The 20,849-nt window shown below is 47.7% G+C and overlaps 3 protein-coding genes across 3 annotated transcripts in view; 2 read left to right on the top strand and 1 right to left on the bottom strand.

Annotated features, from left to right (window-relative positions):
* Window positions 1-11,053, top strand: part of Ints4 (integrator complex subunit 4) — a 94,451-nt gene extending 83,398 nt beyond the window's left edge. Inside the window, exon 25 of the mRNA XM_048359647.1 lies at window positions 11,042-11,053. The gene's annotated coding sequence lies outside the window, so the exon portion shown is untranslated. The remainder of the gene's footprint in view (window positions 1-11,041) is intronic.
* On the bottom strand, window positions 730-17,035 carry Aamdc (adipogenesis associated Mth938 domain containing). Its single transcript, XM_048359649.1, has 4 exons — window positions 16,970-17,035; window positions 12,478-12,627; window positions 1,255-1,350; window positions 730-912 (listed from the first exon to the last, which is right to left on the bottom strand). The coding sequence occupies exons 2-4, from the start codon at window positions 12,607-12,609 to the stop codon at window positions 772-774; spliced, it is 369 nt and encodes a 122-aa protein (XP_048215606.1). The 5' UTR covers window positions 12,610-12,627; window positions 16,970-17,035; the 3' UTR covers window positions 730-771.
* Window positions 17,036-17,342: 307 nt separating this feature from the next.
* The window catches only part of Rsf1 (remodeling and spacing factor 1), a 102,970-nt gene continuing 99,463 nt past the window's right edge, over window positions 17,343-20,849 (top strand). The window contains exon 1 of the mRNA XM_048361097.1: window positions 17,343-17,667. Within this exon, the coding sequence (XP_048217054.1) occupies window positions 17,484-17,667 (184 nt within the window). The 5' untranslated portion in view covers window positions 17,343-17,483. The remainder of the gene's footprint in view (window positions 17,668-20,849) is intronic.

The raw sequence follows: 20,849 nt of genomic DNA, 5'->3' as shown, positions 1-20,849 counted from the left end.
AAGCTTCCTAAAACAAGACAAAGTTTCCTGTCTCTCCGGAGTATACTGCAGTGTCGGGCATGTAAAGTATTCTAAAATGTTAGTTGGCTTGAAGAAGCCAGGGACGGTGCTCAGGCCCTGAGTTCAAGGCCCAGGACTGGCAAAAATAAAAAAAAACCCAAACAAAGTAACAAAAACCATGCACGCACGCATGCACACACAAAGGGGGCAGAGCAGGCTCAGGCCTGGAACTGGAACTACTCGAGCTCGAGCTCTGAGGACCATAACTGAAGCCGGCTTGGACACCCAAGTCCACGACACTCACCTCCAGTTACCCAGCACAAAATGGAGATGGAGGGCGGCTCAAGTGGGAACGCACCGGACGTGAAAGGAAAAGGCTAATTAAGAGTGGGAGGTCTTGAGTTCAAGCCTCAGGACTGGCACCAAAAATAAGTAAACATTTAAAAATCTAAAAAGGAGAAGCCGGGTACTGGTGGCTCGCGCCTACAATCCTAGCTCCTCAGGAGGCTGAGATCTGTGGGTCATGGTTCAAAGCCAGCTGGCCCAGGAAAGCCCATGAGACTCTCGTCTCCAGTTAACCACAAGAAAAGCCAATAGTGAAGCTCTGGCTCAAGGGGTAGAGCACTAGCCTTGAGCATAAAGACTTAAGGACAGTGCCCAGGCCCTGAGTTCAACCTGGAGCAGGGCACGGGTGGAGCTGGTGTGGCAAGTGTGCAGAGCGGAAGTCACAGGCGTCAGTGCTCCATGGTTTATTGGCCTCGTCAGGCCTCGTCAGCAGGTGGAATGGAAGACGCCTCCCACCCGGACCCCTCTGGCAGCCAAGGCATTATACTCTTGGACGGCCCGCTCTGTCTGGAGGACTCGTACATCGATGCCTTGCTTCTCGAGGTACTCCACGGTGGATGGGGGCACCTGGAAGGCGGGAGAGAGACAGTAAGTGGAAGCAGCCGTCCTCTCTCTACTGGCGTCCTTTCCTGCTATAATACTAGCAACATCACTCCCACATCACCTTGTTACAAGGCCCTATTTTGGCACGGAGCCCCAGTGAGTCAAAAGGCACGCGAGGAGCCAGGTGTGAGCACAGCGGTAGGGTGGTCGCAACACCGGAGGCCCTGGGTTCAATCCCCAGCACTCAGTGTGGGGATTGGCACGGTAATCACAATATCCATGCACAAAGCTCAAGTGAAATGGAAATGGGAAGAGCATGGGCGACGGCCCTGGGGTGCCGTGCACAGGGCGCGTGCGCCTGCCTACCTTCAAGGCCTCGCTCATCCCGCGGCCTATCACGAGGGTCTGCACGCCCTTCTCGGCCACCTCCTTCACGTCCGCAGGCTGCACGCCCGGAGAGTGCTGGACGGGGGGAGAGAGGGGGCAAGGTGACGCCGCAGGGCCCGCGCCCCTCAGGGATGGCCCCCGAGCCTCTCCTGGGCACAGCACGGAAGGTGGATACGGAGCCGCCCGGAAGGACCAAGGCCGGCGGCTCACGCCTGTAACCCCCGCCACTCAGGAGCAGGGGGCCCCAGGCTCAGGGGGAAGCCAGCCCAACCGGGAGAGCCCAGGCGACCCCCAACGCCCGGGCACCAGCCACAAAGGACGGAAAAGCCGCCCTGGGGATGCGGCCCGGTCCCGGGTGCCATCGCCAGGACTGGCCCAGAAAAGACAGGAAAAAAAGGAAATGCGGCTGCGACTCAAGTGACAGAGTGCCAGCCAGCCTCGACTGAAAGAGCCGAGGGACAGCGCCCACGCCTCGACACGCACACACACACTCGCACACAGACACGCGCACACACACACAACTCAACCGTCGTGTCGGGGGGCAACTGCTCTGTAAATCCCCAGCTGCCTCGCCCTGGCTTCTGTCAGGTGCATCTTCCCTCACCCCTGACAAAACGAGACCACCACCGAGATGCGGGGACTCACCAACGGCCAATTAAGAGATTACAGAGAAAATAAGACGAAAAGAAAACCTCTAGATCGGGGGAAACATCTGCAGATCACACACCTGACAATGGGCTTATACTCAGAAGATGTGAAGAACTCTCACAAGATCACACAGAAACTTCTGGCTGGAGCTCATAGAAATGAAACGAAACCAAGTGTGCCAGGCTTTCATAGAGGAGGCTTCCTATCTGAGATGAAGAGATGAACTGAGAGGGCATGAGTGATCAGGCGGCCGATTCAAAAAAGGTGAAAGTAAAGGATTTTAAGTGCACAGATAGAATAAAGTCTGGGAATTTTTGCTGGTCTGCTACAGTTTTAAAATTTGAGTAAGATTCTAGCCTTGAGGAATTGGTTACCAGCTTATCCACGTACCTTTACATTCCTTTGCTAGCTCTGCCATCCTTCACAAAGACCCCAGCCAGTCACGTGCTAAGGATTCTCTGTAGCTGCTAAAATGTATTCATGTGGTGGAAGAAAATTCCCAGCATCCTTTAAGGACCCAGAAGATAGACGGCCTTCTGTCCTTTCGCGGGAGCCCTTCAACCAGCTCATTCTAGTTTATTTTTGGAGAGGTTATGGCAATGGTGTCCTAGATTTATAGTGGACCTTGTTTAATATGACAGATTAGATTTATTGGAAGAGAGAGGGGTTAGGGAAGAGAATGTATCATACTTCACATAGCTAAGAGCTTTGGGCTTAGGCCTCAGAAGTACTCTTTGAGCCCAAGGTAGTTTCTGATTGTCTCAAATCACAGCAAGGAAATAACTAGGTAGTTGTTTTTGTTGCTTCATGTGGGTCCTGGGGCTTGAACTCAGGGCCTGTATGCTGTTTCTGAGCTTTTCTGATGTTCAAGGCCACCACTTGAGCCAAAGCTCCAACTTTCAGCCTTGTGGTAGTTAACTGGAGATAGGAGACTTAGGGACTTTCCTACCCGGGCTGGCTTTGAACTGAGATCATCAGATCTCAGCCTCCTGAGGAGCTAGGATGACATGCATGAACCACTGCCACCCAGCTTAGCAATAAGTTTCTTTTTTTTTTTTTGGCCAGTCCTGGGCCTTGGACTCAGGGCCTGAGCACTGTCCCTGGCTTCTTCCCGCTCAAGGCTAGCACTCTGCAACTTGAGCCACAGCGCCGCTTCTGGCCGTTTTCTGCATATGTGGTGCTGGGGAATCGAACCTAGGGCCTCGTGTATCCGAGGCAGGCACTCTTGCCACTAGGCTATATCCCCAGCCCCAGCAATAAGTTTCTTAAAATGAGAAAAGTACTGAGCACTTTATGGGTGGTTAATACACACTTAAAAAGACTCAGTATCATTAGTCACTATGGAAATGCAGATTAAAAGCACAATGAGATATCAAATGCCACAGAGGAATCTGTACGAGGAACTGAATCTCCCATGCACTGCTGGTGGAAGTGGAAAACATAGAGCTACTCTGGGAAATAGATGGCAGTTTGTCATAACGATAAACATACTTATCATGCAACTCAGCAATCACACCTCCTGGATATTTATCCTAAAGAAATTAAAACTTGTGTTCCCACAAACACTTGTAAGTGAATGCTTGCAGAAGCTTTATTTATAATAGCCTAAAACTGGAAATAACCCAAATGTTCATAAACTGATAAGTGGGTAAACAGATTGTGTTATATTCAATAGTGGAATATTACTCATCAATTAAAATGAACAATCTAAGGATATATGTGGGAACACGGAGGAACCTAAACATATACCAAAATGAAACAACACAAACCTGAAAATGTTACATATCTTATTACCCCAATTGTATGGCAAGATAATAATATGTTAATTTCCTTTATTTGATCATTGTGATTATGGTAGAGACTGTCCTTTTGGCATGTAGTATTCTCAACATTCTCAAGAGTTTTACCAAAAGGGAGGAGGAAGAGATGAGGAGGGACGATGCAAACCAGATGGTCCCTCGCCATGAAGTACCACTGCTCACTCTCCGGGGTGGCCTTTACTTTCTCTTTACTAAAACCTGATGATCATGGTTCAAGGCCAGCCTGGGCAGGAAAATCGGCGAGACTCTCATCACCAGTTACCAGAAAACTTGAAATGGCTCTGTGGCGCAAAGAGGTGGGGCCTTGAGCTACAAAAGCTCAGGGACCACACCCATGTCCTGGAGCTCAATCCCATGATGGACCAACAACAACAAAAGCTTTGTACATTCTTCCTACTTTGATTTATTTCACCAGGGACACTGAGCTGAACAGAAGTCATAGCTACATAAGAAGGGAGGAGCATATTTTTGTGGGCTTCCTTATGTCTCTTAGTTCCTTGTGGAAGTTACTGGGTCATTCTTTACTAACTCAGTGTTTCAGAAAACAAATGCTCACAACTGCCTTTTGCACCTTTCTGAAGAGTTTACACTAAGGCTGTCTGCACTCATGTTTAAACAGCAAAGTGTGACCTAGTCTACTAGAGTACTTGCATGTCAAAGGGCACCCAAGCTCATGGGCATGAAGAGTCATTCACATCTTGGGACAGGACGTATAGCTGGTCCCCAAGTGTTTCTAAAGCATAGAGAGCCACTGCTTTAGCTTTACCTGTTTTCCACAAAGATCAGAACAGAGTTGGGGAAATGGGTTTAATTTTTTTTTTTTTTCCAGTGCTGGACACAACCCATGGCCTTGAACTTGCTAGGCAAATGCTCCAGCATTTGAGCTATGCCACAGCTCTAGCTTGTTTTCTAAACTTGCCAGGTACCAGTAGATCATTCTATCTACTTAAGAGGCTGAGATCTAAAGATCTTGGTTCAAAGCCAGCCCATGAGACTCCATTTCCAATTAGCCAGCTAGAATGAGCAGCCCCTGGTGGTTCACTCTTATAATCCTAGTTCCTCAAGAGGTTGAGATTCAATGATTGTGGTGTAAAGTCAGCCCGGAAAGACATATCCAAGAGACTCCCCTCTCTAATGAACCGGCTAAAAGCCACAAGTGGACTGTGCAAGTGGTAGAGTGCCTGCCTAGCCACGAGTGGTTATGTCCTGGGTTCAAGTCTCAGTGCTAGCATAAATACATGAACACACACACACACACACACACAATTACCTAAGCTTGTAACTTTTTAAAAGGAAAAGCAAAATACTGGAGGTATTTTCACTCCATCACAACTAGCTCTTAAAGACGAAGAGGGGTGGATTAGATGCTCTCTCGTTAGTTTTGGTTCCAAAGTATGTGATCAATTCAGCTAAACAAACATGACTTAAAGAACTTACATTTTTTTCTAGATATGATCACAATATTTGCTACAATAATAGATCTTCACTTTCCTTAAATGAATGCATTTACATGAATTATCGAGTGATTCATTTAATAAAGAGTAGCAACTACTCTGAGCACCATGTTCCCTAGACTCCAAGCTTACTTTCTAGTATAATGAAACCAGGCCACTGACTGCTGGGAATCAAGTGAAAGGGCACAAGAGCGCACAACTACCATCCTGTGGAGATTCAGAGACTGGAGACCGCACCAGAGTCGCCAGATCAGTGGGGGGTCACGTGAGGCACCTGGCTGCGGATGCCGTCCTGCACGGTGTCCGGAAATGGCAGTGGCCAGTGGAGCTGGGTGCTGGCAGGGATTACGCTCAGCTTTGTGCAGAGGCTGTGATTGGTGTCAACTGTGACGGCAGCTTCGGCCTTCCCGCCCGTTGCCCCTGTGCGGCTGGGAAGGCTCCACTGCAGCTTTTCTCCTACTGTCAGACTCTGTTCCTCTTCTGTCATCCAGCCCAAGGTGTAAAAGCCTTTTCCCTTGGGGAAAAGCTATGGGTTGTGGAAAAACATCTAGCTCTATCCTTTATACCCACTAAACCACAGGATTAGATCCTTTGTGGATTCAGCCATCTTATGATTAATTTGAAAAGAAAACTCACCTAAATTACACTTTCAAACAAGCATTTACTTCTGCCAAAATTAAGGGTGCGTACATGGGCAGTAGCAATGCCATTAACTGGGCATGTTGCTGACAAAAGCAGAGTGAAGGTAAGAGGATCTCTGGAATACGTTTCCCGGGACACTGCCTGAGCCCATTCTCATTACTGCGTCTCTGAATGAACAGCCTCTTAAGTGATCTCTTCATTTCAGGGCCTCAGGCCTTTGATGCCTCAGGTCCAGAATCCTAATACCCTGGCAAAGCCTTTGGCTTCTTTCTCCAGCCAGTGTTTTAAAAATGCATAAAATATATAGGATTAGAATATAAGGTTTGAACTGGGGGCCTCACTCTTACTAGGCACTTGAGCCATATTCCCAGTCCTTTTTTTCTTTATTTTTCAGATAGTGTTTACCTAGACTGACCTAACAGAAACTCTAAAACTTAAACCTCACGGCATGTGTCTAGCTTATTGGTTTAGATAGAGTCTCACTAACTTTATGCCTAAGCTGGGCTATGCTAGTCATCAAGAGCTCTGCTTCCCGAGTAGATGAGACCATAGGTGTGAACCACTGTGTTCAGATGAACTGAGGAAACCATGATGGTGACGATGATAATGCTGGTTGTGGGGCTCGAACTCAGGGCCTAGGCATTGTCTCTGAGCTCTTTTGCTCAAGGCCAGACCTCTACCACTGAACCATAGTGCCACCTCTGGTTTTTTAGTTCATTGTAGATAAGAGTCTCACAGGGACTTTTCAGCCTGGGCTGGCTTGGAACCACAGTCTTCAGATCTCAGCCTCCTGAGCAAGTGGGATTGATTATAGGCCGGAGCCACCACTACCCAGGTAGGAAATTATTATTATTTTTTAAGCTGAGGATGAGGCTGGGAATATGGTTTAGTGGTAGAGTGCTCACTTTACATGCATGAAGCCCTGGGTTCGATTCCTCAGCACCACATAAACAGAAAAAGCCAGAGTGGCACTGTGTGGCCTAAGTGGCAGAGTGCTTGCCTTGAGCAAAAAAGGAAGCCAGGGACAGTGCTCAGGCCCTGAGTTGAAGCCCCAGAACTGGCAAAATATATATATATATATATATATATATATATGCTGAGGATGTACTTCATTGGTAGAGCTACAGCTACTCCTAGAGTATTTTCCTAGCAAGCGGAAGGCCCTATACTCAATTCCCAGCACCTCCACATGGAATTGATGTGAGGACTAGTAATCTATGTGGGGTATTGGGGGGGAGGTACTAGAGGTTGAACTCATGACCTCAGCACTGGCTTGGCTTGTGTGACTGGTGTTTTACTACTTGAGCCATGCCTCCAGCCCCTCCCTCTTAGAATGGAAACATTTTCCAAAAGTTTATTAGCAGACTTCCTCGATCTCACAGGGTGAGCCTCCCTAAACACACACTCTGATACACACAAAGCACACAGGCAAAAGGAGTTTTAATAAATATGATATGTAAAGCACCTAATTCTGTGGGCAAACAATGCAGCCAGGGACAGAGCCAAATTAAACCACTAATCCACCAAGGAGAAGCAAACAGAATTTGCAACTAATCAGAGTAAACTTGAACCCTCATACTTCACCTATGTCCCAAATGTCACGCTTCTGATAGAGCTCACTCAGTAGAGAAAAAGCAGCATTTAGCATACCAAGTTCCATACCATGAATCCCCTCGAAGACAAAAGTAAATGAACATCACGAGAAAATAAAAGTTTACCAAGTAAAAGCTAGCTTTACAGCTCCTCCTACAATACAGATTACATTAACGTATATTTTAACCCTTTTGTGATCTGTCTACAAAATATTTGCACTCTACTGCCTTGAAGCATTTGATTGGATTTCTTCTTGAGTTGGGTTAAATTTCTGCTTGAATTGGTTCAAAGTATCAGAACAGCAAATTTACATATTTTCTATACTACCACAGATGGACATTTATAGAAGTCTACAACCAAAGTCCTTGTCCCGTTTCTCTGAATATTCTGCTTTTGTCCTCAGATTGTAACAAGCTTCTAGAAACACAAAAATATGAAGACACATAAAAATTTAAAAGAAAACAGGTACCTGTCATTATAAGTAACTGTAAACTTTAGTGAAGTTTGTTGTAATCTAACTTTGACTGTTAGGATCAGTCTAAAGACAACCAAAACTTACTTGATTTTTTCCAAAGAAAAACTGATAGGAGCATAATTAAAGGACACTGGCCAAATTAAGCCTCAAAAATACCAATAATGGTAAGGGATTCAAGTAAATTAGAAAAAGAAACTGAGTCCATGGTAACAGTAAAATGGTGAGTAGCAGAAGGAAAGCACTTCATTAGAAAAGAATATCAGCTAATGAAAGTAAAGAAAAATAGAGTACAAAAACCATGTGGCAACTATTGTAATTATTAATTCAAGTAAGAATTGCTGAGGAACAAGATATTGACAAAGTCTAAAATTACAAAGTCTAAAGTTACTGATTACAGGTAGAAAAATGTACCTGTATAATGGAGAAATTTGTTGGATACCAACATAATCAAGTTATTGAACTTAACTTCATTATTAACTAAACAAACTGACTTTATGTGTTTCCTTGATATAATGCACCAAACCACTTTCACCATTAAAAAAAAATTTTTTTTTAGTTAGTGATGGAGCTTGAACTCAGGACCTGGGCACTGTCTTTGAGCTCTTTTGCCCAAGGCTTCTACTCTACTACTTTGAACCATAGGACCGCTTCCGGTTTTCTGGTGGTTAATGGGAGATATGGGTCACATAGACTTCCTGCCTGGGCTGGCTTTAAACTGTGACCCTCAAGTCTCAGCCTCCTGTGTAGCTAGGATGACAGGTGTGAGTCACTAGCTCCCAGCTCCAAAAAATGGAGGCACATAATCAGATAAAACTAAACTATGGAACATTTTACAAATAACTGGGCTGGACATTTCAAAACTGTCTGGTTGATGCGAGGCATGGTGCGACACGCTTACCACCCTAGAGATTTAGGAGGCAGTCAGGAAGATCACAATCGGAGGCCAACTCCGATGAGTTAGTAAGACTCTATCTCGAGAACAAGCCAGATAAGGTTGAATGGGCGACACTGATCAAGAGGCACTGCAAGCCAGGTATTGGGAGCTGCTCAGGAAGATGAGATCTGAGGATGGCAGTTCGAAGCCAGCCTGGGCAGGAAGCGAGAAGGGGAGGTGTGGCTCAGTGGAAGAGCACACGCAAAAAATGCACTGTATTCATAAATGGCTTGGTTAATTGGCAACCCTTTTGTACAAGAATTTAAAGATAATTTTGTAAAAACTCAAAAAAACAAAACAAGAACAAGCCAAGTATGGTACACACCTTTAATTTCAGCTACTGGGGATGGGGAAGTAGGAGGATCACAGTCCAAGGTAGCCAGGGTGAAAGTGGAAAGAAAAATGGAAACTGGAAGCAAGACCCTGTATTCAGACTCCAGTGCTGCAATATGAATTAGTTAATTAAGTTCTTCTTAATTAATTAAACTCTACTTGTTTAGGCCCACGGCCAACTACAACATTACTGAATCTCTCCAGGTTTACTCCACTGGAGCCATTTGGTTCAAGTGGGTCACAAAAGTTATTCCTTATTATTTATTAGCCTTTTTTCTTTGTTTCTGCTATATTTTCATTCCTTTCTTTTAAAATTATTGTTATTGTCAAGGTCATGTAAGTCAGGTAATGAGTACATTTCTTTTTTGGACGATGTCATCTCTTCCCTCCCTCTCTCCTAGTTTTTCCTTCCAGTCCCCATCTCCATTCCTTTCTAATTCCTTTTACCAATCCAAAGAATACCTGTTGGGGATCTTTCTAGAGGATGTGCTTAGACAGGTACAACTGTTTACTTTGCAAAACAATGGGATATTAAACACTTGCAATGTTTCTTTAAATTGAATGTCTTTGAAACATATAACTGGAACTCATAAAAAGGAAAGGGGAATTCCCAGGAGCCACAAATGGAGGAAGAGTTGAAATAAAAATTGTGAACTAATACTGAGTTTACCTTCAGGCATTTGTCAGTCTCTGTCTAACATTTGAAAAAATATACTGTTATTACAAAGGTGAAGTACAGAGGTGTTACAGTAACCTAAGTGAAATAAAGAATACATTTCTTTTTGGATAATGTCACCCCTTCCCTCCCAGTGTCCCCTTCCTATCCCCAGCAAGTATAGAGTTCATTTACAACGTAATATCTAATGAGTACCACTGCTGCATCTGTTCTTCCTTCATTCCTCCATTTCTGTGCCTCCCCTTGGATTCCTGAGGACATATAAATGAACAAACAACAAAAAGAGGAAACAAAAACTAGAAAAAAGAAACCGTATTTTCATTTCCTGGAGTTCATTTCAATAAATATTATTTTGTATGATCAGATGCACGCAGGCATTGTGCCTTCCTGTTGTTCCTCTACTAAGTTTCCTTCCCTTCCTTTTTTTTTCCTTTTTGGCCTGTCCTGGGGCTTGAACTCAGGGACTGGGCTCTATCCCTAAGCCTCTCTGTTCTCAAGGCCAGTGCTCTACCACTTGAGCCACAACAGCACTTTTGGCGTTTTCTATTCATGGGGTTCTGAGGAATTGAACCCAGGGCTTCATATATGTGAGACAAGCACTCTGCCACTAAGCCCCAGTCCCAGCCTGTTTTACATTTTTTTTTTTTTTTTTTTTTTTTTTTTGGCCAGTCCTGGGCCTTGGACTCAGGGCCTGAGCACTGTCCCTGGCTTCTTCCCGCTCAAGGCTAGCACTCCGCCACTTGAGCCACAGCGCCGCTTCTGGCCGTTTTCTGTATATGTGGTGCTGGGGAATCGAACCTAGGGCCTCGTGTATCCGAGGCAGGCACTCTTGCCACTAGGCTATATCCCCAGCCCCTGTTTTACATTTTTTAATGAACATAATTAAATTAGTAGTAAGGGGTTTCATCATGACATTTCCTTGCATGTATGTAGTTTACTATTATTCGCTCTTTCATATCCTAAACACCCTTCCTCTTATCTCCCTTCTTACCTCTATTAGTTCACCTTTCACATTTGTAACCTAGCTGCCACCCTGTATCTTCAAGTGTTCCCTTACGCTTTTCTCAAGTAGTTTCATAACTTTGGGGCTTAAAAGTCTTTTGATCTATTCTTAGTTGATTTTTGTACAATAGGGATCTAGCTTCAGTTTTCTACATGTGAATATCGTTTTCCTAGCAACACTTGTTAAAGAGGCCGTCTTTATTCCTGGGTATGTTTTTGGCACCTTTGCCAAGATTCATGTGGCCATACAAGCTTTGGCTTTTTTCTGGATACTTCTACTCTAGTCTACGCTAAGCTAACTATACAGCACTACTCTACTCTCTCTTCTCTGTTCTGTTCTATTCTTTCATGTGTCTGTTTTTGTGCCAGTACCAAGCTGTTTTTGTTACTATGGCTCAGGATAGCTTTGGTTATTCAATGCGTTGTATTTCCATATGAATTGTAGGATTTTTTTTTTCTATTTGAGAAGAATGTCATTGAAATTTTGTTGGGAACTGCATTAGATCTCCTTTAAATGTTCTTTTAGTAGTATGGCCATTTTAAGAGTATTCATTCTGCCAGTCCCTGAATATGAAAAGTCTTTCCATCTTTTATTATTTCTTTTGCTAGTTCCAGTTTTGAACTCATCCTTGAACTTGGTAGTTAAGCACTATACTACTTGATCCATTCCTCTTATCCTTTTGGCTTTGTTTTTCCAGGTAGGTCTTACATTTTTGACAAGGCTAGTCCTGGACTGCAATCCTCCTAATTATGCTTCCTGCGTAGATGAAGGATTTCAGGCGTGAATCCCTAGGCCCAACTCTCTGGTTGAGATGGTCTATAACATTCACCTAGGCTGGCTTCAAACCCTGATACTTCCAGTGTCCCATTTTAGTTTTTTATTTATTTTATGTTTGTGCCTGTCCTGGGGATTGAACTCAGGGCCTGGAACTGTTCTTGAGTTCTTTTTGCTCAAGGCTAGTGCTCTACTGCTTGATCCACAGCTCCACTTCTGGGTAGTTTATTCCACTTTTCAGGCAGTTTAGTGGAGAGTCTTGCAGACTTTCCTGATGGCTTTGCACTGTGATCCTCAGGTTTCAGCCTCCTGAGTAGGTGATTACAGGCATGAGCCACTGGTGCCTGGCCCAGTGTTCTATCTTAAATATGTCAAATCCAAATATATTCATAAAAAAACAAAAATATTAAAAAAAATCAATATGGGTACTGGTGGCTTAGCGGTTTGAAGCCAACCAGGGCAGGAAAGTCTGTGAGACTCTTATCTCTAATAAGCTACTCGGAAAAAGCTGGAACTAACACTGTGGCTCAGACAGTAGAGCGCTAGCCTTGAGCACAAAGAGACACAGGGGCAGCACCCAGGCCCTGAGTTCAAGCTTCCAGGGCTGGCATTAAAAAAAAAGAAGGGGGAGTTTAATGGTAATGTTATATTTCAGTAGCATGGGATGAGGTGGGAAGGGAGAGAAAAGAGAGAGAGAACCTCTTTGTACATCAGTTTGATAATAAAAATTTGAAGAATAGAAAAGAGAGAGAGAGAAAGTAGATGCTTTCTACTTTGCAGATATGGTCTAGAAGAGGTGGAAATCACTTGGTCAGACTCATGTACTATCAACCAAATACTAGCCACTTACCTCAGTTCCTGTTTCTCTCCAATCCCAATCCCGGCTACCACCTGGCCATACTTTGCAATCCTTATAGGTTTTGGTAGAGCCTTGTACTTTCATTTGTCCCCATGAGAGGGACGCAATTTCAGGGGAGGACATAGGGAACTGAACTGAAATCTGAAATTAAAAGAAAGAATAGGCTACATCAATTATAAAATAGGGTTGAACCATTCAAAGCACAGAGTTGGTAAGTGCAGTCATGTATGGCGCGAGAAGCACCTTCCTCACTTCAGTGGTGCCACAGCTCCTCTTGAAGTAGAGAAGCTATCTATCAGGGGCTGGGAGCGGAATCACCCACGCGTGGCAGCCACACACTCCAATCACGTCTCCTACTCCCAAGAGCATTCATCCTCAGGAGATTTTTTGAGATAAAACTAAAAGATGGAGATTTATTTCTGCATGATAGGGGAAGAAGCTGACACATCCTCCCCCATAAAAACTGGTACAGCTGGGGAGAGGGGGGAGCTGTCAAAAACGACAATTTGTTGCCTAGAAATAAAATCCAAGGCACAACGTAAACTGAGAAGTGCTTGTTTCTGTAAGCTGTGAATTTCAGGTAAGAACAGGAGGCGTTTTCATTGTCCTTGTCTGGGACTATGCCACTAACCCACCTGGCTTTGCTGGCACTGAAGTTCAGTGAGGTTAGGACTTGAGACTGAACAGCCTGGCTGCCAATGCCGGGGGGGGGGGGGGTGGTGCACTAGATTTGCACCATTATCTGTTGAAAATGATGTTGTTGGCAGACAGAAGATTGGCAGACTAGGCCGGGACTGAAGAATCGCTCAGAGGTTATCCAGGCATTCACAGACATTATAAGCTCTCTATACATCCCAAGTAGGCTAGACACTAAGAGCTTATGCATCCAAGATCTTGTAATTCACCCAATATCCCATGCTGGTGCCTGTGCACATGCCTGAGCCTGCGCGCAGAAGCAAAACCGGAGGGCTGACAGGGGCTCCACCAAAGGGAAAAGCCAGGGAAAACAGGTGGAACTTCCAGCCCACACCCCAGAGCCCATACTGATGAAAGGCTGCACAGCATTCAAGTCTTGCTGGCTCACGATATTGGAGTAAAATCTTGAGTTGATTTCTGGTTGAACCATTAAGCTATGTAAACACAGAGGAGACCCCTGGAAAAACAGGATTAATACAATTAAAAAAAAAAAGCCAGGCACCGCTGGCTCACACCTTTCATCCTAGCTACTCAGGAGGATGAGATCTGAGGATCACGGTTCAAAGCCAGCCCAGGCAGGAAAGTTCATGAGACTCTTATCTCCAATTAACCACCAGAAAAGTAGAAGTGGCACTGTGGCTCAAGTGGTAGAACACTAGCCTTGAGCTGAAGAGTGCAAGGACAGCACCCAGGCCCAGAGTTCAGGCCCTATGACCGACACCCCCCCCCCCAAAAAAAAAAGATTTCATCAGCCACACAGTGCATGACAGTCAAAATTCACAAATTGGTGCTGTGGTTTGGATGCCTGTCTTCCAGCATCCTGTGGAAATGTAACTGCAATATGTTTATTAACAGCTTCCTGAGTAGCTAGGATTAAAAGATTGGGTCGCCCGAGTCTGACTCAACATAGTTTCAAGAGTCACCTACATTGTACTGTCAATAGTGTGCATAGGTATGCATGATACTCTATTACAGAAGTATATAAAATTCATAAATCATTTTATTTTTATTTTCTGAACTTAGAAAGGTTGGAAAGGGGGTTATAATTTAACATATCTGCCTAAGTGTCCAATACTTCTCAATCAGATTCACTCCTGTAACTAACATATCAATTCTGTTGATGGATATTGGTATTCTTTTTAAAAATATTTTTAAGTGAAGGCAGACCCAGAAAAATATAGGTTGTGGGAGCTAGGATATGCCTATAAATCTAGAAATAAACAAAGTGGGTGACACCAAAGCAGTTATAAATAAATTAACTGAAGTATAATAGATTCTTTAGAGAATGCAAGAAATATAATTCTTTATAAAAGACTAAGTCCAATAAAATAAGTACCAGGAAATAGGTACTTGTAAAAGAGGGGGAGAGGGGAGAGGGGTAGAAGAATGAAGGAGGAAATGAGTAGAAAGCAAGAATGCATTGTCTATACCACAGAACTGAGAAAAATAATGGAAGGGGTGGGCTGAAGGGGGTGACAATGTTGAAAGGGTAACACATATCAAGATACATTGTATACTTCAATTGCTTTGTTAAATAGCAAAAAATTCAACATGTAACCTAAAAATTAGGACAAGTGACCTGGGTGCCAGTGGCTCACACCTGTAATCCTAGCTACTCAGGAGGCTGAGATCTGAGGATTGAGGTTCCCCAAGCCAGACTGGGAAGATGGGCAGAAAAGTCAGTGAGTCTCTTACCTTCAATAAACTACTTCACTAAAAGCTGGAAGTGGTGCTATGGCTCAAGTGATAGAGTGTTAGCCTCGAGCACAAAGAGGCTCAGGGATAGTGCCCAGGCCCTGAGTTCCAGCCCCAGGACCAGTCCCCCCCCCAAAAAAAAAATAAAGTGAGGGAAGGGATGAGGAGTGGGTGAGAATGTTACAAGCAGTGACACTGATCATGAGGCACTGTTGAATGGCAACTCTTTTGTACAATTATTTTAGGAAAATAAAAATGTATTTTAAAAAGATAATGCGAAATTTCAACTTTCTTAAGCAATTCTTATAGTTAAATGATGTACAATTTATTTTGTAGGTTTTTTTTTTTTTGGCCAGTCCTGGGCCTTGGACTCAGGGCCTGAGCACTGTCCCTGGCTTCTTTTTGCTCAAGGCTAGCACTCTGCCACTTGAGCCACAGCGCCGCTTCTGGCCATTTTCTGTATATGTGGTGCTGGGGAATCGAACCTAGGGCCTCGTGTATCCGAGGCAGGCACTCTTGCCACTAGGCTATATCCCCAGCCCAATGATGTACAATTTAATGCTTAAAGGCCTCTTCATAAAAGTAGCAGTACTGTAAGTTGCAGGTTTTAAAAAATAGCTGTTTTAGTACCTTTACACTTAAATCTGAGAATATATGTGTATGTGTGTATACTTATATATGTGTGCATGTGTATACATACTGGTATAAAACTAAGATTAGACAGCTGTAACCTACAATTTCACTTGGCCCAGAAAGCCAGATAAGATAAGTGGTATTTGGGTGTGTGTTGCTTATTTTCAAGAATGGACTTTGTGAAGCATGACCTGAACCTTGCTTTGTAGTAAAAACACCTCTTATCTTCTGGGTGGATATAACTTTCACATACTCAAAGACTTTGTTCCCATGCCAATCTGGATTAGAAAAGGCAGCCAAGTCTAACCTTACTGTCAACCTCCCTTTGAATAATGGTGCAAGCACACAGAAAAGAAATCTATAGTTTAAGAAAAAAAAAAAAAGCTTTTTTTAAAATAATGACAGATGCTGGCAGGGATATGGCCAAAAGGGAACCTACTACACTGTTGGTGGGAGAGTAAACTTGTTCAGCTGCTCTGGAAAGCAGTATGGAGGTTCCTCAAAAGGCTAAATATAGAGCTCCCCTATGACCCAGCAACCCTACTTTTGGGCGTTTACCCAAAGGATCACAAGCAAGACCACACGAAAGCCACCAGCACAACTATGTTCACTGAAGCACTATTTATCATAGCTAAAATATGGAACCAACCTCAGTAGATGAATGGGTCTATGCTTCTATCAGAAAGAATGACATTGCTCCATTTGTAAGGAAACGGAAAGACTTGGGGAAAAAAAATCATTAAGTAGAGTGAGCCAGACCCAAAGATTCTATGGTTTCCCTCAGTGGTAATGATTAGTCTATGTCTAGGAGCGTCCTAGCGGATGACCACAATAGCTCAATAGCTATCCAAAATATGGAAACAAGTGGTTTTAACATTGATGTTATTTTTAACATCAATGTGAACTTATTGCTCTCTTCTTCTGTTTATCGTTCTTGCGGGAACAGTACCGGCTCAGGAACAAACACTTGAAAGCACCGCGTGTCGGGACCCTGTGGAAATGGCCCGGGTCCCCCACCCTACCTGCTCCCCGACGCGGAGCAAGTTCCAGAATGTCACCGAGTGATTCTCGTGGGACTCCGAGCGCATTCTATTCACCGCGCCGCGCTCCCCGCGAGGAGGAGGCGCCCGCCGGGCTGGGTCCCCCCCCCAGGGGTCCCCCCGCCCCGCCGAGGGGAACTCTGTCTTGGGACGCACCGTGCTCGCTCTTCTCCCCCGCGCCCCGGCCGGCCGCCGGGCCCTCCGCGGATTCCCCACCCCCACCCCGCGGGCGCCGGCCCCCGCGGCAGGGCGGAGGCGCTCGGACCCCTCAGCGGACGTGCGGGGGATCGGCCGCGGGCGGCTCCTTCCCCTTCCTCGCCCGCGCCGCGCTCCCGGTCTCGGCCTCTTCATTGCCCTCCGCGCGCTCCCCCGCCTCCCTCCGGGCCGACTCGGCCCCTGAATCCCCCCCGAAAACTCACGCGGAGCTCCGGTCCTCGGAAAGGCTCTCCACAGCGACCCGCGGCTTCGCCCGGCGCCCCGGCGGGCCGGACACCCCCGCCCCGCCCCCTCGGATCCGATTGGCCGGCGCGCCGCGAGCTCCCGCCCCCTCGGATCCGATTGGCCGGAGCGCCGCGAGGCCCCGCCCCCGCGTCCCGCCCCGCCCGCCGTGTTTTCATTCCCCGTGTCACACGAGGCTGTGGCGGAGCCGGGGTGGGCGGGGAGAGGACGACGCGGGGCCGGCGGCGCACGGACGGCGGGGAGCGAGCGGCTCGGGCGCCTCTCTGCCCTCGCGCGGCGGCGCTCTCGACTGCTCCGGCCCGCCGGGGTATTGTGGGATCGCGGCGGCGCCGTGCCCGAGTCGGCCGGCTCCGGGGGGCGGGCCCGCTCGAGAGCGCCTCCTGTCGCCCGTGCGCTGGCCCTGCCAGTCCTCGGCACCCCAACTCCTCCCGCGCCCCCCCCCCCCCCGCCGCCTCCTCCATCCTCCAGTTCAAAATGGCGGCGGCGGCGGCGGCGGCGGCGATGGCTCCTCCGGGCTTCCCGGGTGCGTGCCCCAACTTCGCCGTCGTCTGCTCCTTCCTGGAGCGCTACGGGACGCTGCTGGACCTGCCCGAGCTGCCCTTCCCCGAGCTGGAGCGGGTGCTGCAGGCGCCGCCGCCCGACGGCGGCCACGGGGAAGGTGAGCCTGGGGCCCGAACGCCCGGCGGGAAGCGGCCCCGCGCGCGCCGCCGCTCCGCCTGCGCCCCCTGCGCGGCCCCGGGGTCCGCGGGCTGCGGGGGGGGGCCGGCGCGGCCCCCGGGGCGGGGGGCGGCGGAGGCCCGGGGCGGGCCGAGGGCGGGGAGGGCGCCCATTGTGCCGCGGGGCCCGGGAGGGCTCCCCCGCCGCGGGGCCGGTCCTCCCCCCCTCTCCCCGGCCCTCCCTCGAGGTGGCGGGGCCCGGGCGGCGCAGGTCCCGGACGGCCGGCTCTGCGCCGTCCTCCCCTTCCCCTCCTCCCACCCGCGCTCCAGACCTCCCCGGGGGGTGGGGGGTGCGGTGTGTGTGCGGGGTGAGGGGGGGGAGCCGGGGCCCATCCCCGCGCCCCCTCGGCGCCCTCCACCTGAGTGGGCGGCGGCGAGGGTCCCCCTCCCTCCCTCCCTCCCCCCGTGGGAACTCCCCCGGGAGAGTAAGCTCATCCCCAACACCCCCTACCCCCCGCAACTCCCTCTGCCCGGCCCGGAGACCCGCACCCCCAGCCCAAGGAGGGGTGTCCCCCATTCCGGTGTCGGGGGTGGGTGGACTGGGGAGGGGAGGGGAGGACGCAGTCAGCTCGCTGGGCTCCTCCACTCCGCCCCGGGGAGCAGAGGGTTAATCTCTCCTCCATAGTTTTCTCCCCCTCTCGACACCTCCCCCCCCAAAAAAAAATAATAGCCCCGCGTCTCCCCACTTTTCCAGTCCCTCCCCCTCCCCCCGGGTCTCGGCGGTCCGGGGGGGCCGGGCGGGGCCCCGGCGGCGGGGGGGGGGGAAACAGTTGAGGTAGGTGCTTGTTGCTCGCGTTGCTCGCTCGGGCGCCGCCGCTCTATTATTGGTGTTCGCGAGCGGGGCTCGTTCCACGGGAGGCCGGCGCGCGGCGCGCAGCGCGCATGCTCCGCCCGGCCCCATTGAAACTTCCTGCCGGGGCCCGGGCGGCCCCGCCCCCCCGCGCCGCGCCCCGCCCCGCGCCCCGCCCCGCCCCGCCCCGCCCCGCCGCCTCCGGCCGGGCCGCCCGCTCGGGGCGCGCTGTTGTTTTCCCGAAAGAGCGTTTTCTGGCTTTCTTCGTTCCTCGTTCCCGTTCCGATCTGTATTCGCTGGCCGGGGCCGAGCGGGGTGGGCACGGCACCCGCCGCCTAGGCCGCTTCCTCTCCACGCGAGCCGAGTCCTCCTCCCGACCTCGGCCCCCGGGAAGGAGGTGGCCGGGGAACGCGAGGCGAATTCTGTTTGCTCCTAGGAAGGGCCCAGGTGTGAAGTTGGCCCAAGTGTCCGGTAGAAAGTGCGAGTGATGCTGGGATACCACAGACTCGCCTTGTGCAGCCGTGACGGCACCGTCCTACAGCTTCCCCTGGCCATATCCTGCCGCTGGCCGACCAGAAGACTTCTTTTAAAAGTAGTATAAGACGGGAGCGTGGTTACTGCAAAGAGACTTCCTGCAGGATTTCAGCATTAAGCTCCCAGTGTAGTAATTCCACTATCAAGTTGCATTTACATTCCTTTTGAAAAAGAAGTGGTCATCGTGACATAGTATACCTTAGTAAGTTACTTTTAGGATACATGGATAGTTAGAGTAATGGATCTTTCAGAGAGGAAAAAGAAATGTGGGTGTTTGGGGAATGAACTGCCTGTCATTTGTTCTTGGAATTCGCTTGGACCAGGTCTGGACACAAACATCGGCTTGGGGGGGTGGTGGGGGGGGTTGGATTGTATTTTGGATGGTATACAGGAACTGTTGCTTATTCATTTCTATTAGGTATTTTGAGTAGTGCATTTAGTTTAAATTAGTAACAGAAAAAACAGAAAAAATATTAGGGGTTAGTGTTGAATACAGAGTCACTAGCTAAGCAAACGTGAGAAATAAAGATGTATGTATCGACATTTTGACATCTTTTGGAGAAAACGAATTTACCGATTGACTTCGTTTAAGCGCTTTATGATCTTTCTCCTAAAAAAAGTTGTTTAGAAATTTTAAGTTTTGATATTGTAGCTTCTGCTTATAATGTCCTGACCCCAAGTTATGAGAATCAGTCTGGAACAGAGAATTGTACAGAAGTATCCACCTGAGTTTCAAATTTTCAGAAGTTGTATAGTATTCAACGGTAATAAATGTTCTATAAGTAATTATGGTTATTTAAGAATAAGATGAGGGGCTGGGGATATAGCGTAGTGGCAAGAGTGCCTGCCTCGGATACACGAGGCCCTAGGTTCGATTCCCCAGCACCACATACACAGAAAACGGCCAGAAGCGGCGCTGTGGCTCAAGTGGCAGAGTGCTAGCCTTGAGCGGAAAGAAGCCAGGGACAGTGCTCAGGCCCTGAGTCCAAGGCCCAGGACTGGCCAAAAAAAAAAAAAAAGAATAAGATGAAAACATGATTTTTTTCAAATGTCTGCCAAATACTTAATAAGTAGAACTGTTGTTCCTTTCTTCTTCTTTCCTCCTCCTCTCCTCCTCTGTTTTTTTGTTTTGTTTTGTTTTGTTTTGTTTTTTATGTCAGTTCTGGGGCTTGAACTCAAGGCCTGGGTGCTGCTGTCCTTGAGCTTGAGCTTTTTTTGGGGAGGGGGGCACAAGGCTATTGATCTCCTACTTGATCCACAGTTCCACTTCTGGTTTTTTGGTGGTTAATTGGAGATAAGAGTCTCACAGACATTTGAAGCACTATCCTCATATCTCAACCTCCTAAGTAGTTAAGGATTCCAGAAGTGGGCCCCTGGTGCCCCCAACACAACTGTTATGTGGGGTTGCTGTGAGACAATTACTAAAATACTGAGAGTCCTATAAGCCTAAGAAGTTGGGGGATTTGTGTTCTGGAAAACTTACCATTGCAATTTTAAGATCAAAAAGGACTAATGTATTACTTTTGCCTTTATTTTTCAAAGAAAACCAAGGTACACAGATTTCTAGTACATACAGCTAACTGTTGGTGTTATTCAGTGTTACTTGAACTCCACCTATATACTAAGTTGTCAACAAAAAATGAAAGTGAAAGCCAGCCTTGACAGGAAACTCTGTGAAAGTCTTATCTGCAGTTAAGCAGCAAAAGGCCAGAAGTGAAGCTGTGACTCAAGGGGAAGAGCCCAGGCCTGGAGTTCAAGCGCCAATGCTGGCATACACACACACAAACACACACACACACA

The sequence above is a fragment of the Perognathus longimembris genome, chromosome 13 (assembly GCF_023159225.1).
Source record: "Perognathus longimembris pacificus isolate PPM17 chromosome 13, ASM2315922v1, whole genome shotgun sequence".
Classification (NCBI taxonomy): domain Eukaryota; kingdom Metazoa; phylum Chordata; class Mammalia; order Rodentia; family Heteromyidae; genus Perognathus; species Perognathus longimembris.
The sequence above is the reverse complement of the archived record's forward strand: the minus strand, read 5'-3'. Positions and strand labels throughout refer to the sequence as shown.